This window comes from Diadema antillarum, unplaced genomic scaffold (genome assembly GCF_040938485.1).
Source record: "Diadema antillarum isolate AM-2024a unplaced genomic scaffold, OU_Dant_1.0 scf00000101, whole genome shotgun sequence".
NCBI lineage: Eukaryota > Metazoa > Echinodermata > Echinoidea > Diadematoida > Diadematidae > Diadema > Diadema antillarum.
Genome location: NW_027270990.1, coordinates 983285 through 1008176, shown reverse-complemented (window position 1 = coordinate 1008176; position 24892 = coordinate 983285). Strand labels below are relative to the sequence as shown.

The following is a 24892-nucleotide window of genomic DNA, read 5'->3' as shown; positions in this document are numbered from 1 at the left end:
CAGATAACATACCCGCAGAGCTGCTGAAAGAAGAAGAAGCTGTGGATATGCTGCATAAACTGTGCAACCTGATCTGGAGAACGGGAGAATGGCCCAAACAGTGGACACAATCACTTATAGTGCCACTTCTGAAAAAAGGTGATCTGAAAAAGTGCAGCAACTACAGAACAATAAGCTTGATCAGCCATCCAAGTAAAGTGTTGCTGAAGATCCTGGCAGACCGGATGAAACCACAGATAGAAGCTGTACTCGCAGAAGAGCAAGCCGGCTTTCGGGCTGGAAGGAGCACTGTAAAACAGATCTGCAGCTGCCACATTCTGTGCGAAAAGTTCAGAGACCATCAGCGAGAAATACTGTACGAGCTGATATTTTTGTGGTGGTCTTATTTTCGTGAATTTCGCGAATCGCCTTTGAACTGCGAAAATAACAACGCGCGAAAATAACAATGCAGGAAATAAAAATCAAGCCATGCCGTGTAATGTATCCCATCCTGCGCTGCGCCTAGCTAGCCTTCAACTTGTCGACTGTCCACGCTCGTCGCACAGTACAGCTAGCTATAACTGTTTAAAGTGCGTTCAGTCTACTCTTGCAGCTGCATTCTTGGTGTTCGCCTGTCGATGTCCGGCACGAATTTTGAAAGTCCTTGTAAAGTATTTCTTTTTGATATTTGTTTTACTTTCAAATTGAGAAAGTACTAGTACTTACACATGTAAGGTACTTTTAGTTTAGACAGCTATATTTTTTTCGGGAGAGTTCAAGTAAGTTCAGTTAGACCCTCGCAACCGCGAAATTAACAACACGTGAAAATGTCTTCACTTTGTGAAAATATCTGTACGCGAAAATTTCAGCTCGTACAGTACACCATAACTTTGTCGACTTCAAGAAAACCTTCGACGGAGTGTGGAGGAAGGCACTATGGTATACAATGCGGAAACATGACATAAGTCCAAAACTGATCAACTCTGTGAGTCGTTACATGATGATATCACTAATGCAGTGATGTTTGACAACAGGACTCTGGAATGGTTCCAAACCAATGTTGGTGTCAGGCAGGGATGCATTCTCTCGCCAAGCCTTTTCAACCTCTTTCTGGAGCAGATCGTGATGGAAGCACTCAAAGATTTTGATGACACAGTCCCAATCGCGGGAAGGTCAATCAACAGTCTGAAATTCGCTGACGACATTGACCTTGTTGCTGGAAATAGAGAAGAGCTAGCTAGTAGCAGAGCTGACTTCGCTGCTAGACACTGCCGCCCACCGATACAGCATGGAAATTAGTCATGAGAAAAGCAAGATAATGATGACTTCAAGACAGAATAAACAAGATGACAAAGCACAGGAGATACGGGTGGACGGGCACGCACTGGAGGAAGTCCACCAATTCAAATGCCTGGGCGCCATGATGAATGAGGAGGCCACTTCAGCAACAGAAATGAAGACTCGAATGGCCATAGTGACTGCCCAGTAGGCCAAGTTGAATCACGTCTGGAGAAGCAGAGAGGTGAGAGAGAAAACAAAGATTGAGCTCATGAAGGCACTGGTGACCTCGATAGCCCTATACGGATGTGATTCATGGAGAAAAAACATAGCGAGATGAGATGCTTCCGCCGATTACTCTGAATCCATTGGCACGATCGCCGCACCAATGCATCGGTGCTGGAAGAGATCAGGAGGAAAATTGGGGATTATGACCCACTGCTGGACACAGTGAAGAGAAGGAAGCTGCAATGGTTCAGACATGTCACCCGACAGCCAGGCACACTAGCGCATACGGTAATGCATGGTCGGGTGGATGGGCGGCGAGCTCAAGGAAGACCAAGGAGGAATTGGGTGGATGCATGATGTGAGGATATGGGTGGAGAAGCCGGTGGAAATCTGTATGAGAATGGCGGAGGAAAAGGAACCTGGAGAAGGACATCTCAGTGCCCCAACAGCAGAAATGCTACGGGTGTGACCTGACCTGACCTGATGTGTGTGTGTGTGTGTGTGTGTGTGTGTGTGTGTGTGTGTGTGTGTTGTGCTCCTCCTTCAGTAAAGAAAGCAGTGTACATGCAGATATCAAACTTTTCCTTAATGTGTTCACTTCTACTATTGTCCTCTGTTTTTATACATCTTTATCACCAGGCAGCGGGAACAAGTGTAACTAAAAAAGCGCTCTGAGAGCGCAGACCTTCGCCAAGCTACTTTCCACTGATGATCTTACTCTTCGATTGAGATCAGTGATTTTCACCCGTATGTATGCATGCTGAAAAATAGCCCGATATCCCAATATAGAAACCTTTGTTACGCCATAAACCTTCAGCTGCGCGTGGCACCTCGCCCTACCAGAAACTAGAGCACGCACTTTAGTGCGCGTATGAAAACCTTAAAAATGCGCAGCTCGAACTCCCAAGTTCATTGACCCTACCTGTCATAATATCAAAAATCCTTCATGAAATCCATAAAAATTTCTGAATCACTACCAAAATTTAATCATGTGTTCCTTGTGTCATTCTCAAGCTTTCCTGCTAGTTTCATCTAAATCTGTGCTCAACTTTTTGAATTATTTTGCACACAGGCAAACAAACAAACCAACGGTAACGAAAACAAAACCTCCTCCCTTGGCAGAGGTAATGATACATTAAGAATAGGGAAGAAGGCATGAAGGAATCCATTAATATCTAATTCGGTAGCCTAATACAAACAGATGGTGCCCGATACTTTGGTTCAAACAGTCATTTTGAGGATGCTCTTGTATCCAAATATGTCCGAGGATCACACTTGATGAAGTGAAGATTTTGTCCTTGTTTTTTTCTCTCTCCTTTCTTGTCATTGAGAGCCCATCTCTGATTTCCTTTTCCTTCTTTCTTCTAAATTTTTGTGAGTGAGAGTTGGGAAGAAGGGGATTTCCCCTGATGGCTTGTTTATTGCAGTGATGCAGATAACCCATGAAATATGCATGGCTACTGCCAGGAATGCGATCTTCTTTCAAGAGACCTGTAGATACGGTATGATATCATGATGTAGCCAGAGTGTAGCATCATCACAGTAGTCCCCATGTCGCAGGGGTCAATCAATTCAAGGCCTATGACATCTTGTAGAATCTATGTGCATGATGAATTCCAAACTTCAATTACATGTTTTGTGTTTTCATGCTAAATGATTGTGTAAATCATTTTTTTGACATTCACTTTTCTGACTGGTTGCACTGTATTTATTTTTTTTTTCAAAACTCCTTGGCTTATATTAGTTTGTACAACTGTAAAGAAAATGAAAGTTCTTTTTTTTTTGAGAAAATTTAGACCTGAATTTCTTTCTTTCTCTGTTTAGTGTGTTTATTTCTTTGTTTATTTGTTTGTTTGGAGGGAGGGAGGGATTCTTTGACATTGGCCAGCACAAAAGTGAACTCTCTTGTAAAAAAAAATACAAGACAAACATTTTCTTTTGCAAGCATGCAATACCTCCATTGATGGGCCGATGAAAAGCACAAAACAGATTTTTTTTTGATTAAGTTTTGCCTTGTGTCTTGGCTCAGTTTGTGCAACGTATGATGTGATACAATGTTAGGGTTGTACAATCACAATTTTGATACTACCAAAGAGAGGGTCACTGTCAAAGCGAAAATGCCTAGAAGTGATCGTCCATGTGTCATGGCCATTTGATCCACACTAGTTTGATGGAAAAGGAGTGTGATTTCCCCTGTGAAAATAACACCTATCAAGTTTTATGCATATTAGCAAGCCAAGCCCAGTGTATCACAATGCAGCTTCATTGGCCGTATGTCATGGTAGCCATGAGACACTTACTGTTGATTGAATGAGCAAATGATTTCCCTTGTGAAATCAGCAAGCATCAAGTTTATCCATATCTCTAATTGACAGAAACAAGAGCAAAAAATCTGCGGAAAAGGATGCAAAACATTTTTCTGTGTCAGCGAGGCATTTTTTTTTTCCCCTGCTCCTTTCTCATTGGGGAACAATGAGAATAATCTGTGCATTGTCAGTAACTACTGCAGTTCCGAAATGAAAATTCGGAAAGGGATATACGATCTGTCATGAATTTCCTGCAAAACGTGGAAGATTCTTGACTTGGCGCCGCGATGGCAACAAGCCACAACAGGGAATATCACTCAATGCGCCGGGCGTATTACTGAACATGTACGAGCAGTTTGATCCTCGCAGTTTCATGTGATAAAAAATGCATTACAGCATACTAAGACTTGGGAGATTCAAAGCAAGTCGCTATTACAGATTATTTCTGCAATCACTCAATAGAACTTTTTTTTTCATCCTTGATCCCGAAGATGCATATATTTTTTTTTATGCCCTATAGTTTCCAGGAAAAAGCTTAAGACAGTGCATGTAGTAACTACAATGTATACACAGCTCTCTCGCTGTACACAAGTGTCACTGGCGCATGGAGATGCTGTGCTTCGCACGTCATCTGGTCGTGCTATGCATGTAGATAAACATATCCATTAGGTGGTTCATGCAACACCCAATAACAATGGTTTGGGAAAAATCAGTTTTTGCAACTTTATGTGAAAGTCAAAGATACATTATACAATGCTGCACACTGGCACTGGTCCAACGGTCCGTAGTCAGTAAAAATCACTGTCAGACCATTAACTTTTTCAGGTATGGACCAGTAAAACATGGAAAAACTGGGTACATACTAGGCCCTGTTTCATAAAGCTGTTTGTAAAGTTAAGAACAACTTACGAGCGACTGGTGATCAGTTCTTGTGCTGAATTATTGAGATTTTGATAAGTATAGCACCTCAGAACTGATCACTAGTCGCTCGTGAATTGTTCGTAACTTTACGAACAACTTTATGAAACAGGGCCCAGGTCCGACAGACAGGTTGGACCAGTAGAAAAAATGGGTTAGTGTGCAGTCCTGCATTGTGCTTGTGTGGACACACACACACACACACACACACACAAAATACTATGATGATGCAAAAATCAGTCCATCTTCATTTTTTAAAGGAAATCCTCATAGTCATTTGCCTTTTTGCAGTGCTTTGGAATGGTATGAATGAAGAATTCCATGGTGCAACTTGTCACAGATGCAAGTGCAGTCTATTTGTTTGAATTCTGTAAGTGAGCCTCCCATCTCATGGATGTGTGTGTGGGGGGGGGGGGGGGGGGACGATGGGAGGGGATGTGAGGGGTTCAGTTTGTGACTCTTTCAGCGAGTATTAACCTGTTAAGGAAGAGTCCCGAATAGATATAATCTTGCAATTTTTATGTATATTTATGTTCAAAAGCTTTATTGCCCTCCAATATTTCTTCTAATTTTTTATTGAATAGTAATGTTTATGCTTATAACACCCGTCGTGCTAATGATTATCATTTATGTCATGTGAGAGCAAATATTTCAAAGAATACAGTTTTTGTCCCCGCCGAACGAGTTCGAGCAGGGGACTATGAAACGGGCTCCGTACGTGTGTGTGTCCGTGTGTCCGTCCGTCCGTCTGTCTGTCCGTCCGTCTGTCTGTGCGTCCGTGTGTGATCAAAATGTTCAATTTGCTACTTCTCTGTCATTTATGAGCCAATTTTGATTCTGTTTGCTTTATATGATAGCACTACATGGGAGCTTTGAAACTTCTACACAGAATTTCAGTTGTGACCTTTGACCTTGACCTTTGACCTATATTGTACATTTTGCTTCAAAATGCTACTCCTTCGCCATTTCTAACCCGATTTCGATTCCGTTTGCTTTATGTGATGGCACTAGGTGAGGGCTTCGAAACTTCTACACAGAATTTTGACCTTTGACTTCTTTGACCTTTGACCTTGATTTTTGACCTATATTGTACATTGGCTACAAAATGCTACTCCTTCGCCATTTCTAACCCGATTTCGATTCCGTTTGCTTTACCTTCAAAACTTCTACACAGAATTTTGACCTTTGACTTCTTTGACCTTTGACCTTGATTTTTGACCTATATTGTACATTGGCTACAAAATGCTACTCCTTCGCCATTTCTAACCCGATTTCGATTCCGTTTGCTTTATGTGATGGCACTAGGTGAGGGCTTCAAAACTTCTACACAGAATTTTGACCTTTGACTTCTTTGACCTTTGACCTTGATTTTTGACCTATATTGTACATTGGCTACAAAATGCTACTCCTTCGCCATTTCTAACCCGATTTCGATTCTGTTTGCTTTATGTGATGGCACTAGGTGAGGGCTTCAAAACTTCTACACAGAATTTTGACCTTTGACTTCTTTGACCTTTGACCTTGATTTTTGACCTGCATTGTACATTTTGCTACAAAATGCTACTCCTTTGCCATTTCTAACCCAATTTCATTTCCGTTTTCTTTATGTGATGGCACTAGGTGAGGGCTAACACTTCTACACAGAATTTTGACCTTTGACTTCTTTGACCTTTGACCTTGATTTTTGACCTATATTGTACATTGGCTACAAAATGCTACTCCTTTGCCATTTCTAACCCGATTTCGATTCCGTTTGCTTTTTGTGATGACACTAGGTGAGGGCTTCAAATCTTCTACACAGAATTTTAACCTTTGACTTCTTTGACCTTTGACCTTGATTTTTTACCGATATTGTACATTTTGCTACTAAATGCTACTTCCGGCGGGGACATATTTTACGCACCGCGTAATTTCTACTTTTCCTTGTTTATAAAGGTCCATTGATATGGTCCGAAATATCATTTGATTTGAAAATGACACCGTCTTTGAATAGTTTTAAAAGGAATTATAAATTTTTACTCCTGAATTCATATTCTCATTCAGAATGATTATTTTAATTGCACTTATATATGTCTTTTGATTTGTTCTTCAGTCCTGTCCTTTTCTTTTCCTCCTTAGTTTCTTTTCTATACTCCCGATATATTTTACACAGTATTTATGTTTTCTAGGGGTCAGCGATTTACAAGGCTTATTGCTCTTCTCTGTTGAACCCCCATTCACATGAATTTACGCATCGGTTTTTGTTCTTGTTGTTGTTTTGTGTATGTGTGTGTATTTCTTTTGATATTCATATATTTGTATCTATGTGTCTTCATTGTATGAATTGTTTTGATGATTTTATGTCGAATGGAAATAAATTTGAACTTGAACTTGAACTTGAATATACTCGGGCAAGCATCTATGGAAAATGATGCGTGTTGTAGGAAAATCAAACCGTCCTTTATGGGTTAAAGCAACCTTTACTTTCTGACAACTCATGTAGGAATTGTGGTAGCATCAATGACTACAAGAGAAAAACACTGGAATGAATGAAGATGAGAGGGAAGAAAGAAAAGGGGAGGGGACTTGGAGGTGTGTGTGTGTGTGTGTGTGTGTGTGTGTGTGTATGTGTTGTGTCTGTCTGTGTTCATCTGTGTGTGTGTGTGTGTCTGTGTGTGGCAGTACAGTATTCATCGCATAATCGGGCATCTGATAATCGGGATCCTCGCTTAAATGATATACGCTTCCCAGAAACATTTCCAACGCACGTTATTTTCACTGGATAATCGAGCGGGGACCTCTGATAAACCGGACAATTTTTCTTCAAGCGATCTTTGATTTTGTTAATATTTTACACAAAAGATCTACCAAAATACCACAACAATATTTCAAAGATTCCGTATCAGTTGTTGTTTACAACAAACTTTTATTAATACAAAGCAAGCTTCGGATTGGTGTGTTTTGACCTCCGTCCATCCAGTACATGTACATGCATAGCCACGAAAGCGCCGTGTATAAGTATCCATGCCATTGCAAAGCACATGCCTTCGCGAACATTCTTCTCCCCTACATAAGCAAAGCCATGTGCTCGCTTGCAATTCCTACTCGACTCACATCCAATAAAAAACATGCCTCGCTCATACAGCCCAGGCTGTGTGCGTTGTTTAATCTCAGTCATACACTCTGAGGGCAAAGTCCATTGTTATCGCGCGCCTTCGTATCTTGTTATCTACTGTCTTTGGTTTCAACTTTCAATACAGCTGTACACTGTGATCTGTGTGTACGTCACAATCTTCCTCAGTTGTGACTGGGCAAAAGTTACATGATTGAAATGAGGGCTATGAACAGTTACGTATTCAGTGAAATGGGGGAGAGAGTGGGAGGGAGAGCGTGAAAGATGAGAAGGGTTCAATGTATGTGCGAATACGTAACGTTTTATGAATCTAGACTATGAGCTGACATTGATTACGTGTACACGCGTGTTTGACAGAAGAATCGAACCCGGTTGCGATTACTCTACATCATTGCGAGAATGCAGGGAGAGCTGGAGGGTCGTGCCGCCGAGGGGTAGCATGTTGTGTATTCATGTACATGTACAGTACGTCAGTATGCATGTGTGTGTGTGTGTGTGTGCACTACATGTACATTGTACATGTCGTATGCCGTTAGTGTATGGTGAGTACTCATCGCGAAATCGGGCACCTCGCTTAAAGGGGCCGTGCTTGCTACTCCCAACCTGTCCCGATTATGCGATGAATACTGTACTTGCAATGCAATCTCGGGTGAGCCAGAAGGCAAGTTTGATGGAGCATTAGGGAGAATAGGGTGATTGAATAATTTCAAATTATGCATTATATGTTAGTGAATATTTCTTCAAAGATGCAACTCTCCCACTACAAGGAAAGTTCAATGCAAAAGAATTCTAGCTCTCAGTATCAAAGCTTCTTACTCCAACAAATGACAAATATTCCTTTGAGATTGAGATGATGGATATCAGACCTCTGAGTGGAAGATGTAATTGATTAAGATGATGAATTTGCATGAAAAATACATGAGCACTTGCAGTGTAACTAACAACAGCCACAAAAAGATTGGAGAGATATTGGATATCAGTCAGTTGTGGCACAACAAGATGATTAGAGTATGGAAGGTCGATCATTTTCTTCAATAAGGAAAATAAAGCCAGTGGTGTATTTTCTTATCAGAATTTTTCTTACTGGAACAGAAAAAATAGATACATTTTCCCCCTCTGATCAGTGATGTGGTATTACTTTATTGATTTGAAGATAAAATTGGTATACTGTGGTCATTTCTTTTTTTGACCTCAGGATAAGCATGCTTATAAACTAAAGGAGAATTAAAATAAAATATATCTGTGGATTGAGGGAATGCAGCAATGTTAGTAGAACACATCAGTGAAGTTTGAGAAAAATTGGACGGTCGGGTGAAAAGTTACTGATATTTAAGTTTCGGTGCCACCATCACGGGATGAGAAGGCTAGAACATTTTGTGATGTCACAAATTTTCCACAATATGAAGAAAATATACAGAGACGTCAATAGATTTTCTCCTTTCTAGCGTAATAAAAGAGCATTTAACTGTACCTCTCTTTCGCATTACCATGTCTATTTGTAGGCATGTACTTAAATATATAGAGGTGTATGAACACATAACTCCCCCAACCCCTTCTCTGCCTATCTCTCCTGCAGGACATTCCCAAACTGTAAGTTTGGTGACAAGTGTGTGTTCATCCATCCCAACTGTAAGTTTGACGCCACCTGCATGAATCCATCGTGTCCTTACACTCACGCCACCAGGACGAAGCCAGCACAAGTCATCATACAGACACCACAAGTCAGAGCTGTGCCAAGGTTCAAGCCAAGTAAGTCAGCAATGGAGAGAGGGAGGGGATGGGAGGGAGACAAACAGACAGACAAATAGACAGACAGACAGACAGACAGGATCAGCAGGCAGACACAGACAGACAGACAAATAGACAGACAGACAGACAGACAGGATCAGCAGGCAGACACAGACAGACAGACAAATAGACAGACAGACAGACAGGAAGGCAGACATAGACAATAGACAGGCAAACAGACAGAGAGACAGACGAATAGATAGGCAGATAGACATCAAGGCAGTTAGATCAATGAATAGACAAGTGAAGACATCTTGGCAGACACGAGAAAGATGGGTAGACAAACAAACAAAAAGATAGACAGATAAACAGGTAGACAAGGAGACAGAAAGAAAGAGAAAGAGAAAGATAAAAGAGCTTGTAAAGTAGTGGCATAAAGTGCATTGTAGTACTAAGTAAAATTACAATGAGAACTAACAATTCAAATGATATGGCAGCACAATTGTGTATGTCATTGCCTGACCTGCAGAAGGGCCCTAAGGCCTGCATGCTCCAAAACTCACAAATCAATGATGTTAAATCATTTTAAAGAGCTTTCGAAACTCTGTTAAATCATGTCACACATCAAAATTTGATTTTGGTGTCAGAATTTCATGCCAGGGCCCTTCTGTTGGGCAGGCGATGATGTACATACACAAGTGCAAACGGTGTTTGTTTTGGAAGAAATAAAAAGTTGCCCCCCCCCCCCCCAAAAAAAAGGAGGTTTAGGTGTATAATTTTTATAGGCCATGTGCAATAAACTAGGAAGTATTTAAAGACAATTTGTGCGGCAGGTTTTCCCATCCAATTTTGCAGTCAGTGCATGCAAAAGTATATATCAGGTCACTCAATTTTGCACATATTACATAAAAGTATGAATGGATCATTCAGTTTTGTGGGTAGGGCAACCTGAATTGTCAATCATCATTCAAATTCACTGTAAGCCAACCAGGTTTGCCAGTTGGCATGCAGATTCATACGTAATGAAACCATACATTGATGAAATGTCCTAGAGCTGAAGTTAGAGCAGGGAGGTGTTAGACCCCGTTTACAGGCGGGCTTCATTTCAGTGTAAACATGCAAAAGGCCAAATGCGGGGCCAAAATTGGTCGCGCATTTGGCCACGCTCTGGAGGTGGTCTCGGCCATGGCCAAGCTGCAGCCGAGCCCGGCCTTCTCTCAGTGTAAACGCAAATTGAGCCAAATACGCGGCCAATTTATGTCTGGCTTCCAAACCCTCTGCCCATATTATTTCGTTATTCAGGATATTAACCCCCTCAACATCGAAAACTAGTATAGTTTAAGGTGGTTTTGTCCTGCAAAGGATTTTTCCTTCGGCAAAGGCCTTTGCCCGAACGGCGACTTTGTCACCACGGAATCCAATTGGCAAAGAGTCTGAATACCAGACTATACCAAATTGCATTTGTTTACAAGCAGAGCGCCACTACGACAAAATATTGAAAGGTTTGAATTTAAAGCGCGGCCGAGCCCGGCAGTGTAAACGGACAAAATTGTGGGGCTCGGCCGCGGCTCGGCCTAGCCCCGCACTGTAAACGGGGTCTTAGAGAAGGAAAAGAAACAAGAATCTCTCCTTTGTACCCATGCTCTGCGCCACGGAGAAGTTATGCACTATATCGCAGGTGTTAATGAATTGCTTCAACAAAAGACAGCATTTCCATTTAAAGTATACCTCATTCCTCATTTACAACAAACTGAGTGAGCAGCAGTTTGCTGTCCCTTTCAATGTTTTTGGCAGCAATTATTTAGTATGTAGAGAACAGGAAAGCTAAACAAAAATCAGTAAAAAAAAAATGCACTTCTTTTAACAAAGCATTAGCCAATTATTTAATCCAAAAGGTTTCACATTCAGGTACTAAACCTCGGAAACAAATTTATTCACAAATGTGCGCAAGATGGTTAAATGCTAACTTTTTATGCAATACTAATATTTGTTTTTTCAGTCCTTGGGTATTAATAACAAGAAGATTTGACGAAAAACTGTAAGGGCTTATTCCGTAGCATATAACCAAGAGTTCCACACAGGATTTCAGCATTTCCTCCCAAATATAGCTTCAAATTAAAATGAAGAACCTCTTATTTGGGCTCCATATCAAAACTCCATAGAAGAGCGGCTTGGAACATGGAACATCAAAGCCAGTGAAATGCTAAACATTCAACTTTCATGCTATGGAACCTATGCAGAAATTTGTACAATAGGCGTTTTCACATCAGCCTGATGTTTCAAAATAGCTCGCTATTTTCTGACTTGGGAAATAAAAAAATATCTCCAGCTTGGATTTTTATCGGGCTGATGTGAAAACGCCTATTGTGGATAGCGATTCGACTCCTTCTCCAACACTGTTTTTCCCGTATGCCTAGAAATTGCGACGGGAAAATCTATTCCCTTCCATGTCGGAGCCAGGCAACTCTAAATATTTCTACAGATAAATGGCACTAAATGCTGTTTCATCATCATCATCATCACCATGTTTGAAGCTAGAATGACATTAGGATTTGTCAAGATTAGAATCGATCGGCTTTTTTTTATCTGTATAAATTTTCTTTCGTTATGTATTTTCTTGTCATTTGCACCATCTCTTTAACTATTGTTGTATACATACACTAGAGACATAAATCATATCATGTATACAACATCATGATTTTTCTTCTGCCATATTCTAGATATGTGTATATATTAGCTTTTATATTTGTCTGTTGCAGATTGAGATGAATGTGCCAAGAATTTATGAATAAGATTTGATATCTATACAAAGGAGAATGTAATCAATGTTGTGGGGACAGAGGTTTTTAAACATAGTGAAGAAATCAGAAGAGTAAAATATGACTTAAAAGAAATTAGGACGACATTCAGTGGAAACCAAACAATAAATGTGCAACAAACAACATGATTTTTGTATGCATGTATTGCTGTATATTTGTAAATACAGTGCTAAATGGAATGCATTATTTATGAGCATGAGAACTTTTTTGGTGAAATTGAATGCTGTAACTTCAGGCATACAGTTAACAAAATTATTCATACCCCTGGGAAATTTCTAGTTTTGAGCAGATTTCTTACAAGTAAAGGATAGAGTGACAGTGATTGGGTGTTATATCTCAACATTTCTATTGTTATGCAAATGAGGTGAAACTGGAATTAATGTCAATTTATAGAGGACGAATAAGAGTAAAAAGTTAACACCCAATCACCATCACTCCATCCTTCACTTGTCTGCTCAAAACTAATAATTTCTCAGGGGTATGAATAATTTTGTTGTTAACTGTATGTCCTACCGTGCTATTAAGTTGAATGCATTATGACGAATATGAATGTGTTTTTCCACATTCGATTGCTCTATGGAGAGTTTGGCTGCCCATTATGCATTTTTGGCTGTTTTATGGCAATTTTGAATGCTCATTTTGCATTTTTGGCTGCCATATGGTGGTTTGGAATGCCCAGTTTGCATTTCTCATTGCCCTTTGGCAGAATGGAACTGCCTACTCAAACTCTAAGATACACTAAGTACAATATTGATGGGGAATTAAAGGGACTGTACAGTACTGGTTGAGGTAGGAATTCATGTTTTGAACATTCCTAAGTGAGATAATGAAAAGCCTCTTATGAAATATGAAAGAGCATGTAATTTTAAGAAGGATTCAACGTTTATTTGATGAAAATTGGTTTTCAAATGGCTGAGATATCCAAAAAAGTGCTAATAATAAAAGGCGACATGCCCCCACTTTATTAGTATCTCTTTGTTTCACCTTGTTTTTGGATATCTCAGCCATTTCAAAACCGATTTTCATCGAATAAACTTTTGATACCCCTTAGAACTGCATGCTCTTTGAGATCTCATAGAGTGGTTTCTGAATATCTCACAAAACATTAAAAGCTAAATCTTCACCTCGACCAGAACTGTACACACCCTTTAAACTTATGATATGCAAACGACTAAAGGAAAAAATGCAAAGAGTTGTTAACAATGTGCTTTCCTATTTGTTTGTTTGTTTGTTTATTCTTTCTTTCAGCATTACAAAGTAAGACAGTGTGCAAGTTTCATCCAAACTGCAGGAATGTCAAATGTCCTTTTCTTCACCCAAAGGTGAGTGTTTTGCACTGTTTGAAGGCTTGCGTCTCCTTATCCAATATCACAATCTTATTATTCTAAACTGGACCAGTATTTGTTGTCCTTCCAACAACAATGCAAACAACAACAACAACAACAACAACAACAAAAATACTGCTATGAAATAATTTTATCACTTGTCTCCCGAGATGTACAAATCAAATTGTAAGCTTGCGACTATCCATGTCCCTCTCCACCCTGGTGCGTAAATTCATTGGTACCTGGCAGTGCTAGGGTAATAATGATGGCAGGGTACCCTGGATAAAGAATACCATATTATTATTATTATATAATGAGATTAATGATGATGATGATGATAATAATAATAATGATGATGATAATAACAATAATAATGATAATAATAATAATAATAATAATAATGATAATAATAATGATAATAATAATAATAATAATAATAATAATAATAATAATAATAATAATAATAATAATGATAATAATAAGAATAATTATCATATTTATTATTGTTGTTATTATTATTATTATTGTTATTATTATCATTATCATCATTATTATTATTAATGTTATTATTATTGTTATTATTACGATCATTATTATTATTTTATCATTATCATTATTATTATCATTTGCTGCTGCTGCTGCTACTGGTTTAAAACTCCAAAAAGTTATGGAAATTTTTACAAAATGGTTTTTAATTGCATTTACTTATTATGTATAGTGGATGAGCTCGTCAAGTCATTGCCTCACAAGTCTTCTGTGGGTAGACATGTAAATCTTACAGGAAACCAAAACTCAGATAAATGTGGATCAAGTAAAAGCAGCAATACCAGTAAAACACATTAATGAAAGTTTGAGGAAAATCAAACAATCTATTGAAAAGCTATGAAGTTTTACACTTTTGGTGCTGTCATTGCTGGATAAGGAGACTACTACACTTTATGACATTATTATAGACAACAACATAAAGAAAATATAAAAAGAATTCTACAAAATGTCCTTTTTCATGAAGAGTGCACATTCCATCTACATTTTACTGACACATGTTAAGGGTAATATCATTCCCCTACTTTCTGTAAGAGGTCAGTCAAGAGCTCTTTTTATTATGAATTGAGAATAATGAGCAGGATTCTAGCACTTGCTATGTGGAAACAAAAATCTCCCAATCCATCGGAATATGACAGATTGCCAGAGTTATTTGAAAGGAGGTCTATAACCTGTCGAGAATGATGCCAGTCACAGGAGCAGACAGTGAACCAAGATTGATGAGTCATTCATCATTAAGCCAGATATTCATTTCTGACTAACTCCATCTCATTACACTGTAAATGTATGGAGAAGCAAACAAACATCAAATTTATTTTATTTTCCTTGTCACCAGCACATAGGATAGCAGAACACAGTATGTGTACCATATGTCCCCCCCCCCCAAAAAAAAAAAAAAAAAATTACGATAGGACCCTCCACAATGATAACTTTAAAATTAGTGAACCAATCCAAATACAAGTTCAGGGTATGAAACTATAACTCATTTGCCACATCTTACCGAAAACCCCATTCAATTTGCTTCAGTGGTCAAAGAGAAATTAGGAGTTTTGTAGAGCATGTCAGGAATCCCTTCCCTCCAAGGTCTGTCCATCGTGTTCACACATGAACATGTAGTTCCAAGAGCATCCAAGTGCTAAATTTGGAAGAATCAGGCCCATGACATGCTTTACAACAATCCACATTTCTCTGCGACCACTTAACCAAATTGAAAGGAGTTTTCTGCAAAATAGAGCTAAGATGTTATATCTTAAGACCCTGAAGTAGCATTAAGATAGTTTAATCATATTTTGGGAGTTATCAATGCGAAAATCCGGTTGTAATTATTTTTGGGACATGCTGTATATTATGTGCAAGTGTTCTGTTGAGTTCTCCCACCATGCAGGTTATCGCCCCCCCCCCCCCCCCCCCCCCATAGTATTCCTACTCCTGTGGTGAGTGGCTGTGGTGTGATGCTGCATATAATTTCTTCTTGTCTTACCTGGTACCGCATCTGCTAATGCCCAGGTGTACACATGATGCTGTTTTGACATTGATACGCAGATTTTGTTGTTCCTGTTATTCACGTTGAAGAGCAATCCTTTAGCATACAGTGCCTTTTCTCATCAACTGTAGGGGGAAAAAATAGGAAGAAGTCATCATTCACTTTAATAGGCATATCTGCGTTCCTAAAGTCGTGATCTTCCTAACGATCCATGAAATAGATGTATTGTTTAATCCATGAAATAGATGCATTGTTTACTTTTCTGCTTGCGGCTCACCTTTTTCTTTTTTCTTTTTTTATATTAAGGTGTTGGGATCATGCTTAACACATTATGGTGTAGGTGACTCTATATCACATCTGCAGTATGGTTTGGGGAGATTAAAAAGTGTAAAATTATGAGAAATGCCAAAGTAAGGTGTTATGGTCCCACTGGATGTCACAAACTTCACCTCTCTATCATAATGATATGAAATAAGACATAAGGTGTACACATTTTTAAGTAAAGTTTAGATAAGAGACCCTATATAGGAGTAATTAGTTTATAAATAACAGAATCCTTGAGTTTTTTTATTGCAGAATTAAACAATATTTATACAAGTTATCATACCTATACTGGTCATGGGATAACTTACCTGGTTTGAAGCAAGGTTTTATGATTTTGGTTTGCTGTTCTCATTAGTACTGTTCAGGAATTAAGTGTAATGTGTTTGTTTGTTTGTTTGTTTTTTCTAAACAGTTTCTGTCTTTGGTTTTGTTTTGCAAGTCTCAAAAATGAGTAGGAATTGAAGATTCTAGCAGTGTTTTCGACAAGGTAACAAACGCACATAAACAAAAGTTTAACTGTTAAGCGCATGATTTTATCAATTTTATATTAATTTAATATTAGTCAATCAATTGAATGAATAATTATATAATCACTTGTTGTAAGTGATCTTAAATTAATGAATCATTTTGTCTGTATCTTTGAGTAGAGACATACATTGTAAATCATCAAGTAAAGAGGCACCTACAATATGTTTGCTTATATGCTGTATCATTGAACATCAACAGAACATAACCGTACATTTAGATAAATGCAAATGATTTTTTTTTAGCAAATCTACAATATATTTATCACTTTTTCTACTGTTCAGCATATATTCCTCTTGTGGAGATGAAATTATATGATTAAAGCCTGAATTTGCAAGAGAGAGCAAAACAGATATTTAAGTTATGCCAGGGCATTTACCTTTTGGATTTGATATAATTTGATAATTTTTTCCCCTAGATATTAGCTGTAACCAGTATATGTGCAAGTTGTCAAAAACAACAACAACCCTAAGGGAATGAAGCTGTAGAAAGAGGCATGCAGTTTTAGAAATGGATGCAGAAAAATGAACCCAGATAGAAGGTCGTAAAAGATTGATGCCCAAAGAGAATATGAGGCTGGTGTAGAGGCAGGATAATGGATGATTCATGGCAACAGTTTTGAGGTCCCTGGGTGTGAGCTACCCTGGTGTGCACTGCAATTCGACTGTTCGAGGGTTGACTGAATTCTTGAATATGGTCAGCGATTCGATTGGAAAAGATTTAAGAAAAAACAAAGGCATGCGATGGCCATGTCTTACATTAGTAAAATGCTCTAATGCTAGAATTCCTATGGTGGTAGAGTACAAGGAATTGGAATAGTGAATCGTGCATGTTCGTTTTGGGATTTTCTTCTTAATGTCTTTGCTCCAAAGGATGCCAGGGCATCATGTTTGTGGGTTGTCCATCCATCTGTCTGTCTGTTGTTCTCAAGCAGATTTAAGATTTACAGGAAGACAATGGAGTGGATTTCCTAGTACTTATGATTTGCTGCATAAAGTGCTAGATGTATTAATTAGATTTTTAGTAAGTTGCCTCAAGGTCAAAGTTCACCAAACCTTGGCTGACTGTGGCATTTTACAGTTGTAACTTCATCTAGGAATGTCCATTTAGAAATGCAGTCTTGATAGGAAGGGGAGAAATGAATAGAAAATTTTTCACATGAACTGATAGTGTCAAAATGTAAAAGGTCAGTGTACTTCTTCCAAAGACTGCAATTTCCAGCCTATAGGCCTACCTTCAGAATTGAACTCCTAGTAATTTCATTTGATGGACAAGGTAAAAATGGAATGACAATTATTTTGTGAGAACATGATAGTGATAACAGGTGGAAGGTCAAAGTCAAAGGTCACTTCTTCAACAACAAGAAAGAATATTCCATGTCCAGCCATAATGTCAGCTAGGAGTGCCCAGTGGTTAAACAAGTTGCTGGATAAGGTGAAAATAAAGTGACATTTACATATTTGCCAGAACATGAAAGCGATAACAGTTCAAGGGCCTAGGTCAAGGGTAACTGTCCTGTCATTAAAAGTGCTATTTTCCAGCTGTAACTTTAGCCAGGAATAGCCAGTGCTGATATCATCTGATTAGAAGATAAGTCTTCTGTCTTGAGTTTTGAGTTCATTAGCAACAAAATATTTTGTAAATGAGAATATGAATACATAAAGAACATAAAAGTATTTTGCATGAGCATGCAAGTATCACAATATGAATACAATAGACAAAGATTTATGATGGATGTGATGGATTGTGAAATATTTGCTTAGGGCGTGATCAGTGAACTTCATTAAAATGTAAATGGAGAGTTATGTAAATATATGGCGCACAAAGTGATGATGTGAGAATTGGGGCATCCCAGTCAGCTGCACAGCAGTCAAAGTGCTTGAGTGTTTTTGCTCAGGATGCACATTGGTACACAAGGTTCAAACTTTTCCTTTGAAATTGTTCATCGGAATTGGTAAGTGCGTAATTGGAACAGTAACATTAAAGTTTTCCCCCTCCTTGCAGAATGTGCTCGTCAACTTGTAACAACTTTTTTTTGTAAATATCATACAAAAATGTGAAATAAGCTACTTCCCTGGTTTTTGTGCTCTTTGAGATGTGGCATATATGACAGCTATGCTATACAGATGTGCAAGAAACATCTTTTGTCAATGTAGAACAATGTGTTACCATGGTAACAAGTTTTTGAAATAGAAACGTAACTCACATTTAAATCTTATGAATTAAGCTGTGAATGTGACTTGATAAAGATGGACATGTGCATTTTTTTTGCTGTGAATGTTTGATGATTTTTTTTAAAGTAAAATGCACCAGAAATTATGTGGATTGAGTAACTTCTTAATCAGTTTTGAAGGTTTTGATTTGAAATTAGTGACTGCTTAATGTTGTAGATGAGTGAAACATTTACCATAGTTCATCAAAGGTTGATGTACATTTAGTTGAAATATGTGTGTATAAGCTGTATTTTTTTTTTTTTTTTTTGAGGGGGGGAGTTATATTTCAATCACATTCAGTAGAATGTAGATGTGTGAAACATTTACTATAGTTCGTCAAAGGTGGATGTACATTTAGTTGAAATATGTGTGTATAAGCTGTTTTTTTTTTTTTTTTGGGGGGGGGGGTTATATTTCAATCACATTCAGTAATCTTTAAGTTTGCATGGATGAAACAGCAATGAGAATTTTACCTCACCTGAATCCAGGGCTCAAGTGAACCATTGTGATCATTTGTTGTTCCACTTCCACTTGAGTCGTGCATCATGTTATCGTCCATCATGCATAGACATTTTACATTATCAATGAATATCATCTTCTTCTGTAGAAAACCCCATGATGGATTTTCACAAAACAGGTAAAATCCGTAGGGTGACGTTTTCTCTTTTTTTTTCAAGGGACCCTCCCAGGGGGCCTCAAAGATGCTTGCAGGACTTCCCTGGGAGGAGGTGCTAATCAGCCTATTTGAAATACTGTTTACACACCAATAAATCTATACACCAAGAAGGACCCTTTAGGCGTGTCTTCATCAGCCCGAAGTTTCAAAATAGCGCGCTATCTTGCGGTTACCAAACTAGTCCGATGTCAAAATAGCGCGCTCTCTGTGTAGTGAAGACGCAGATAGCGCGCTATTTGATCGGGAAAATTTCCCCCAAAATCTTGGTCTAGTTCATCAACTCGAGCGCAAATTCGTGAAATAGCGCGCTATCTTGGGTGCGTCTCCATCAGCCCGAAATTTTCTCGATCCCTCCACGCTTCTGGTTATAGCCAGCTGGCAATGGAAAGCGCATGTACAAGCAGCTAGTGATTGTGTATAGTACATTACACGCACGGTTTATTCAAGGATCACATGTGTGTACTATAGGCCTACTGTTGTTGTCATCTTTAAAACCAGGGAGGTGATTTCTCTCACCTCCCTATTAAAACTCAGTGCCGTGCATGCTAGCTGTTTTTTTTTTTGTAAACTTCTTCTTCTGGTCCACTCTACCTTAGCTGAAGATTCTTGCAGATTGTGTGCATTTTGGATTTGTTTAAACATTGCAATTCGTTAATTTCATATAAGATGCCTCACTGGACAGAAGAAAGAGTAGCGTTATTAATATCCCTTTGGAGAGAATTTGCTGTACTGCTCACCTCCCTGGTTGTAGAATCGTACATACGGTGATATAGGAGATATTGAGCGGGGAAATCCACTTTCGAACCGCGAGCCAGGCAGAGTAATATTGCAAAGTGCGCATGCGTCAATTTTCGGACTAATTTCCCGAAGCAGGCTGTTCGAGCTGATGAAGACGCACATTCGCTGTATCGGGCTATTTTCTAAGACCGCAAAATGTCCCGCTAGTTTGAACTTCGGGCTGATGAAGACACGCCTTTTGAGCAACCTCACCACTGAAAAAGATAAAAGTTAGAGATAAAGTTTACATGCTCAAGAAAGATAATGCATAACATTTTTTGGTGCATGCTGTTTGTTTGCTTTACTTTGTCTTTTTATTGATGATAAAGTGTGAGGATTTCGACCGTGAGGAATGTAAGAAATTGTGCTGTCACCCATATCCTGGGATATCAGAGTCCCTTTTCTGAGGAATATCAAGATTTCATTTTTGTTTCGTCTTATGTTTAGGGTTTTTCCGATCTACCAGCCCGTCATGCTTACCTGCCTGTAGTTATAGGGCAATTTGGTGCAGATTCTCTTTTCTCGCCGGCCATCTGAGATATCCTCAGGGAGCTGTTTTTCTCTGTGGATAAACAGAGAAAGGGAAGATATCCTTAAGTGGATGCCTTCGACCATTCCTGGTCACAAAGACAGTTTGACAGCGATGCATTGTGACATTGACATGCACCAAGGATGGGCAGATGAAGGGGGACAAATTAGTCACAGAAATTTGCCCATGTTTGAAAAGAAGCATATTCTGTTTTGGGGGAGTGAGAGAGGGGCAGAGGAAACCAGAGTGCATTGAATGGAGAAAAACGAGAGGGCATCACTTTGTGTTCCAGTTTATGTCTGAAGTCGCTGAGTGCACAGGAGGCAAGATTTATGGGCTTAAATTTCATAATTCATTTCCCTATTTGCTGGAATCCTGTCTCTCTGTATCTCTCTCTCTCTTCAATCTCTCTCCTTCCTTTTGCTTCTGTTGACTCTCAGTTGTTGTTGTTTCTTGTTTTATTCATTTTGTTTTATCTTCTTTTCTTGCTTTTACCAGGATCTACATTTTCTCTGTTAATTCTGTCTCTCCCTTCCTCCCTCCCCCACCCCTCTTTCACTCAATCCACATCTTGTTTTCTGCTCAGTAAAGGGTGATCTAAAGGGACATGGAGCGTTACCCTGTCAAATTGTTACTTGGTGTAGAGTAGTGACTCTCACAATCTGTCGACCTTACCCTGACGTTCTGTGGGTGTTCTCCGGAGGCAAAACTTGGGATAACATTTCAGTGATAGTAACCACAGGATGGGGCAAACAATTGTGTGCTCCATCTTAAAAGAGACTTCCAGGTCACTTTAAAGTAAGTGTGAAAAAGAGTAAAAAATGATAAGCAAAACAGTGAAAATTTGGTCAAAATTGGACTATAAGTGAGGAAGTCGTGAAACATCATATATTCACTGATTTTTGCATAACAGTGCTTGGGCAGTTGATATAAATATGTGAATGAGCTAATTGAAGATGTCATCACTTCACAATTTTCCTTTTTAATTGTGTACAAAAATAAAATTCCATTCTTCTGTAATAACAGTGTAAAACATGTTGAATAGCTTCAAAATAATGATCAGTCAGATAAATCAGGTCTTGAGATTGGGGCATAATTGCATTTGAAAGAAAAACAAGGAATTTCACAATTTCGTGTACAAACTACATGGCAAGTTGTGAGGGGACGGCATCATCACATCACTATTTGCATTTTCATATTGACCGCTAAAGTATTGTTTCACGAAAAATTAGCAAAACTTCAAAATTTCGTAACTTTTTATTTTTTCTTCCGATTTTGATCAAATTTTCATTGTTGTGCCGAGAACATTTTAGTCCTTTCTTTCAGACAAACTTTGATCATCTGGCTTTTCCAGTAAGATATACCTGGAAGGTGTCTTAAAGGGTGTGTACAGTTCTGGTTGAGGTGAGGATTTAGTTTTTAACGTTTTGCGAGATGTTCAGAAACCACTCTATGAGATGTCAAAGAGCATGCAATTCTAAGGGGTATCAAAAGTTTATTTGATGAAAATCGGTTTTGAAATGGCTGAGATATCCTAAAACAATGTGAAACAAAGAGATCCTAATAAAGGGCATGGCCTGCTGCCTTTTATTATTATCACTTTTTGGATATCTTAGCTATTTGAAAACCAATTTTCATCAAATAAACGTTGAATCCTTCTTAAAATTACATGCTTTTTCATATTTCATATTGAGGTTTCTCCTTATCTCACTTATTAATGTTATAAACCTGAATCCCCACCTCAACCAGTACTGTACAGTCCCTTTAAGGGGATGATCTAGGTTCACTTGAGATGGTATTTCAGGTTTATAACTCTTTTATGAGATAATGAGAAGCCTCTCATTAAATGTGAAAGAGCATACAGTTGTAAGAGGAATTCAAAGTTTATTTGATGAAAATTGGTTTTGAAATGGCTGAGATATCCAAAACAAAGTGATCCATATAAAAGATGGAACCCAACTTTTATCAGGATTGCTTTGTTTTACATTGTTTTTGGATATTTCAGCCATTTTAAAACTGATTTTCATCAAATAAACTTTGAATTCCTCCTAGAATTGTATGCTTTTTAATATTTCATAATTGGTTTCTAATAATCTTGCAAAAAGTTAAAAAGCTGAATCCCTATCTCAACCTAAACTATACCATCCCTTTAACAGACAGCTTACCTGGGTGTCACCTGGATGTTACCTTGAGTTTCTCAAGGACGGTCGAGGGTAAAATTTACCTGGGGGTTTTGCAAAGGCTACAAAGAGGTTGTCTACAAGGTAACATTGTTCCCCCAGGTGTTCTCCAGAGGCTACCCTGCATTTTTCGATCTGTAAAGGAGGGGAACTTCACTTGAGATACCTTATTCATTGTTATCTCAGCCACCATAGAGGGGGAGGGGAGAAGGAGGAGGTAGGGGAGTGAAGAAAATATTCATTGCTATCAGAGAATACCATTTGGGTTGCTTGCAGGTGTTGTGGGATGCATTGTGGTTTAAGAGTCAATAACCTAGTCAGCCGTATGCTTCTTTATCTCATATGAATTTGCCCTGGAAGCAGAGAGAGGGTAAAAAGGTAGGTGAGAGAGGATAGAGAGAATGAGAAAAAGGGAAAGATTGAAGCCGCATTTACACCTACTAACAGCGCGATTTTTAAAAATCACGATATTTTGGTTCCACCGTTTACACTTGCGCAAAAGCATGCGAAATTTGAGCTTCACGAAACATCGCGATTGTTTGGTCGGAAGTGCGCATGTGTAATTTGCCTCTCTTCAACACGGTAGACGAGTGGAAGCGCGCGCTATTTGTATTCACTGCAGTGCAGTCTATTTTGCTCACAGCCAGCTAGCTGGTTGGAACGTTGAGCCAGGGCTTTTTATCAGTCCAATGCACACATAAATTTATGTTTCTCGAGAGTGTAAACTTATAAATGGTAATACTATATAGCTTGCTATATTAGATCACATACGTAGCAGGTGTGTAAAACTGCAGCTTAGTATGGGAAAGTTGATAAAAGTAGCGATTCAGGATGATTATGAAATTTCGCCAATATGGCGAAATTGAGAAGTAGGTTCGTTTTTTAGGTCTGGTATTTCATCAGGCAACAGCAAGAACTCACCATTGTTTTACCGACACTTGGTACGTACTCCTGTATTCCAGAAAGTCAACGTATACCGAGAGCAGCATGGGCACTCCCAAAATCAGCGCATTTCTGGGAGAACATTATTTTGTTAAGTCGTTATGAGGTGATGATACGTGGTTGGAGAATTTCAGGTTTGTCACTAGTTTCCATATACAATATAGTTTCATCAGGGAGGTGAGAGACCACGAGCCGAGGATTGGCCGTTTACCTGTACAGCATGTACCCTGTACTCTGGCCAGCGGCCGACGTACTCTCTACATGTTCCACAGAGGGATCGGGAGCGCGCGTAAACACCCGGTGCAATCTGATACCGAAAGTCACGTGATGAAAAATCACGATATTTCTGCAGCTTGGGTTTACACTCGCTAAACTTAACCTCAAACATCGAGATGATTAAAAAAATCGCACTCCGGCTGGCGATTTTTCTGGCGATGTTTCCAGGGCGTTTGGATGTAGTTGCTTAGCAACTTGCACCCAAATGTTGCGATTTTAGAAAAATCATGATTTTTCCTAGCAAGTATAAATGGGCCTTGAGAGTCTAAAACTGTCCAAAACTTCTCATTGTGTGTTTGTTGCATTTAATGCATAGAACTAGCGGATATGATACAATTCAAGTTGCTCTAAGTGGGGGCTTCTCAATTTCTCCTTTTATGTGTCTACAGCTGAGTTGGCATCCTGGCTTAAGATATATTATTAAAAAAAACCAGAAAGTAAAAAGTATTCCCTGGAATCCATTAGCACTGGCACACATTGTCATACTTGCATCAGAATGCACATAGTCTTATAAATCAACATTATTTTTTCCAGTAATATGAAATCGTTGATCGATGTTTTTCAACAGGAGACTTTTTTTTTAAAGTTAAGTTGTTGATGTGTGTTGCAGGTGGCTATGAAGAAAGATGAGTGTTACACATTAAAGCTATTGTGTTTCTACAACTGCAGTGCCATGAATATTTATAGAAAATCTGGCATGCTTACAGTTGATGTACCCTGGTGTACCCCAA

At 38.7% G+C, this 24892-nt stretch overlaps 1 protein-coding gene across 1 annotated transcript in view; it reads left to right on the top strand.

The window, feature by feature from the left end:
* The window catches only part of LOC139718909 (uncharacterized), a 79139-nt gene that overhangs the window by 51077 nt on the left and 3170 nt on the right, over positions 1-24892 (top strand). Inside the window, exons 12-13 of the mRNA XM_071630358.1 lie at positions 9398-9570; positions 13617-13696. Of these exons, the coding sequence (XP_071486459.1) occupies positions 9398-9570; positions 13617-13696 (253 nt within the window). The remainder of the gene's footprint in view (positions 1-9397; positions 9571-13616; positions 13697-24892) is intronic.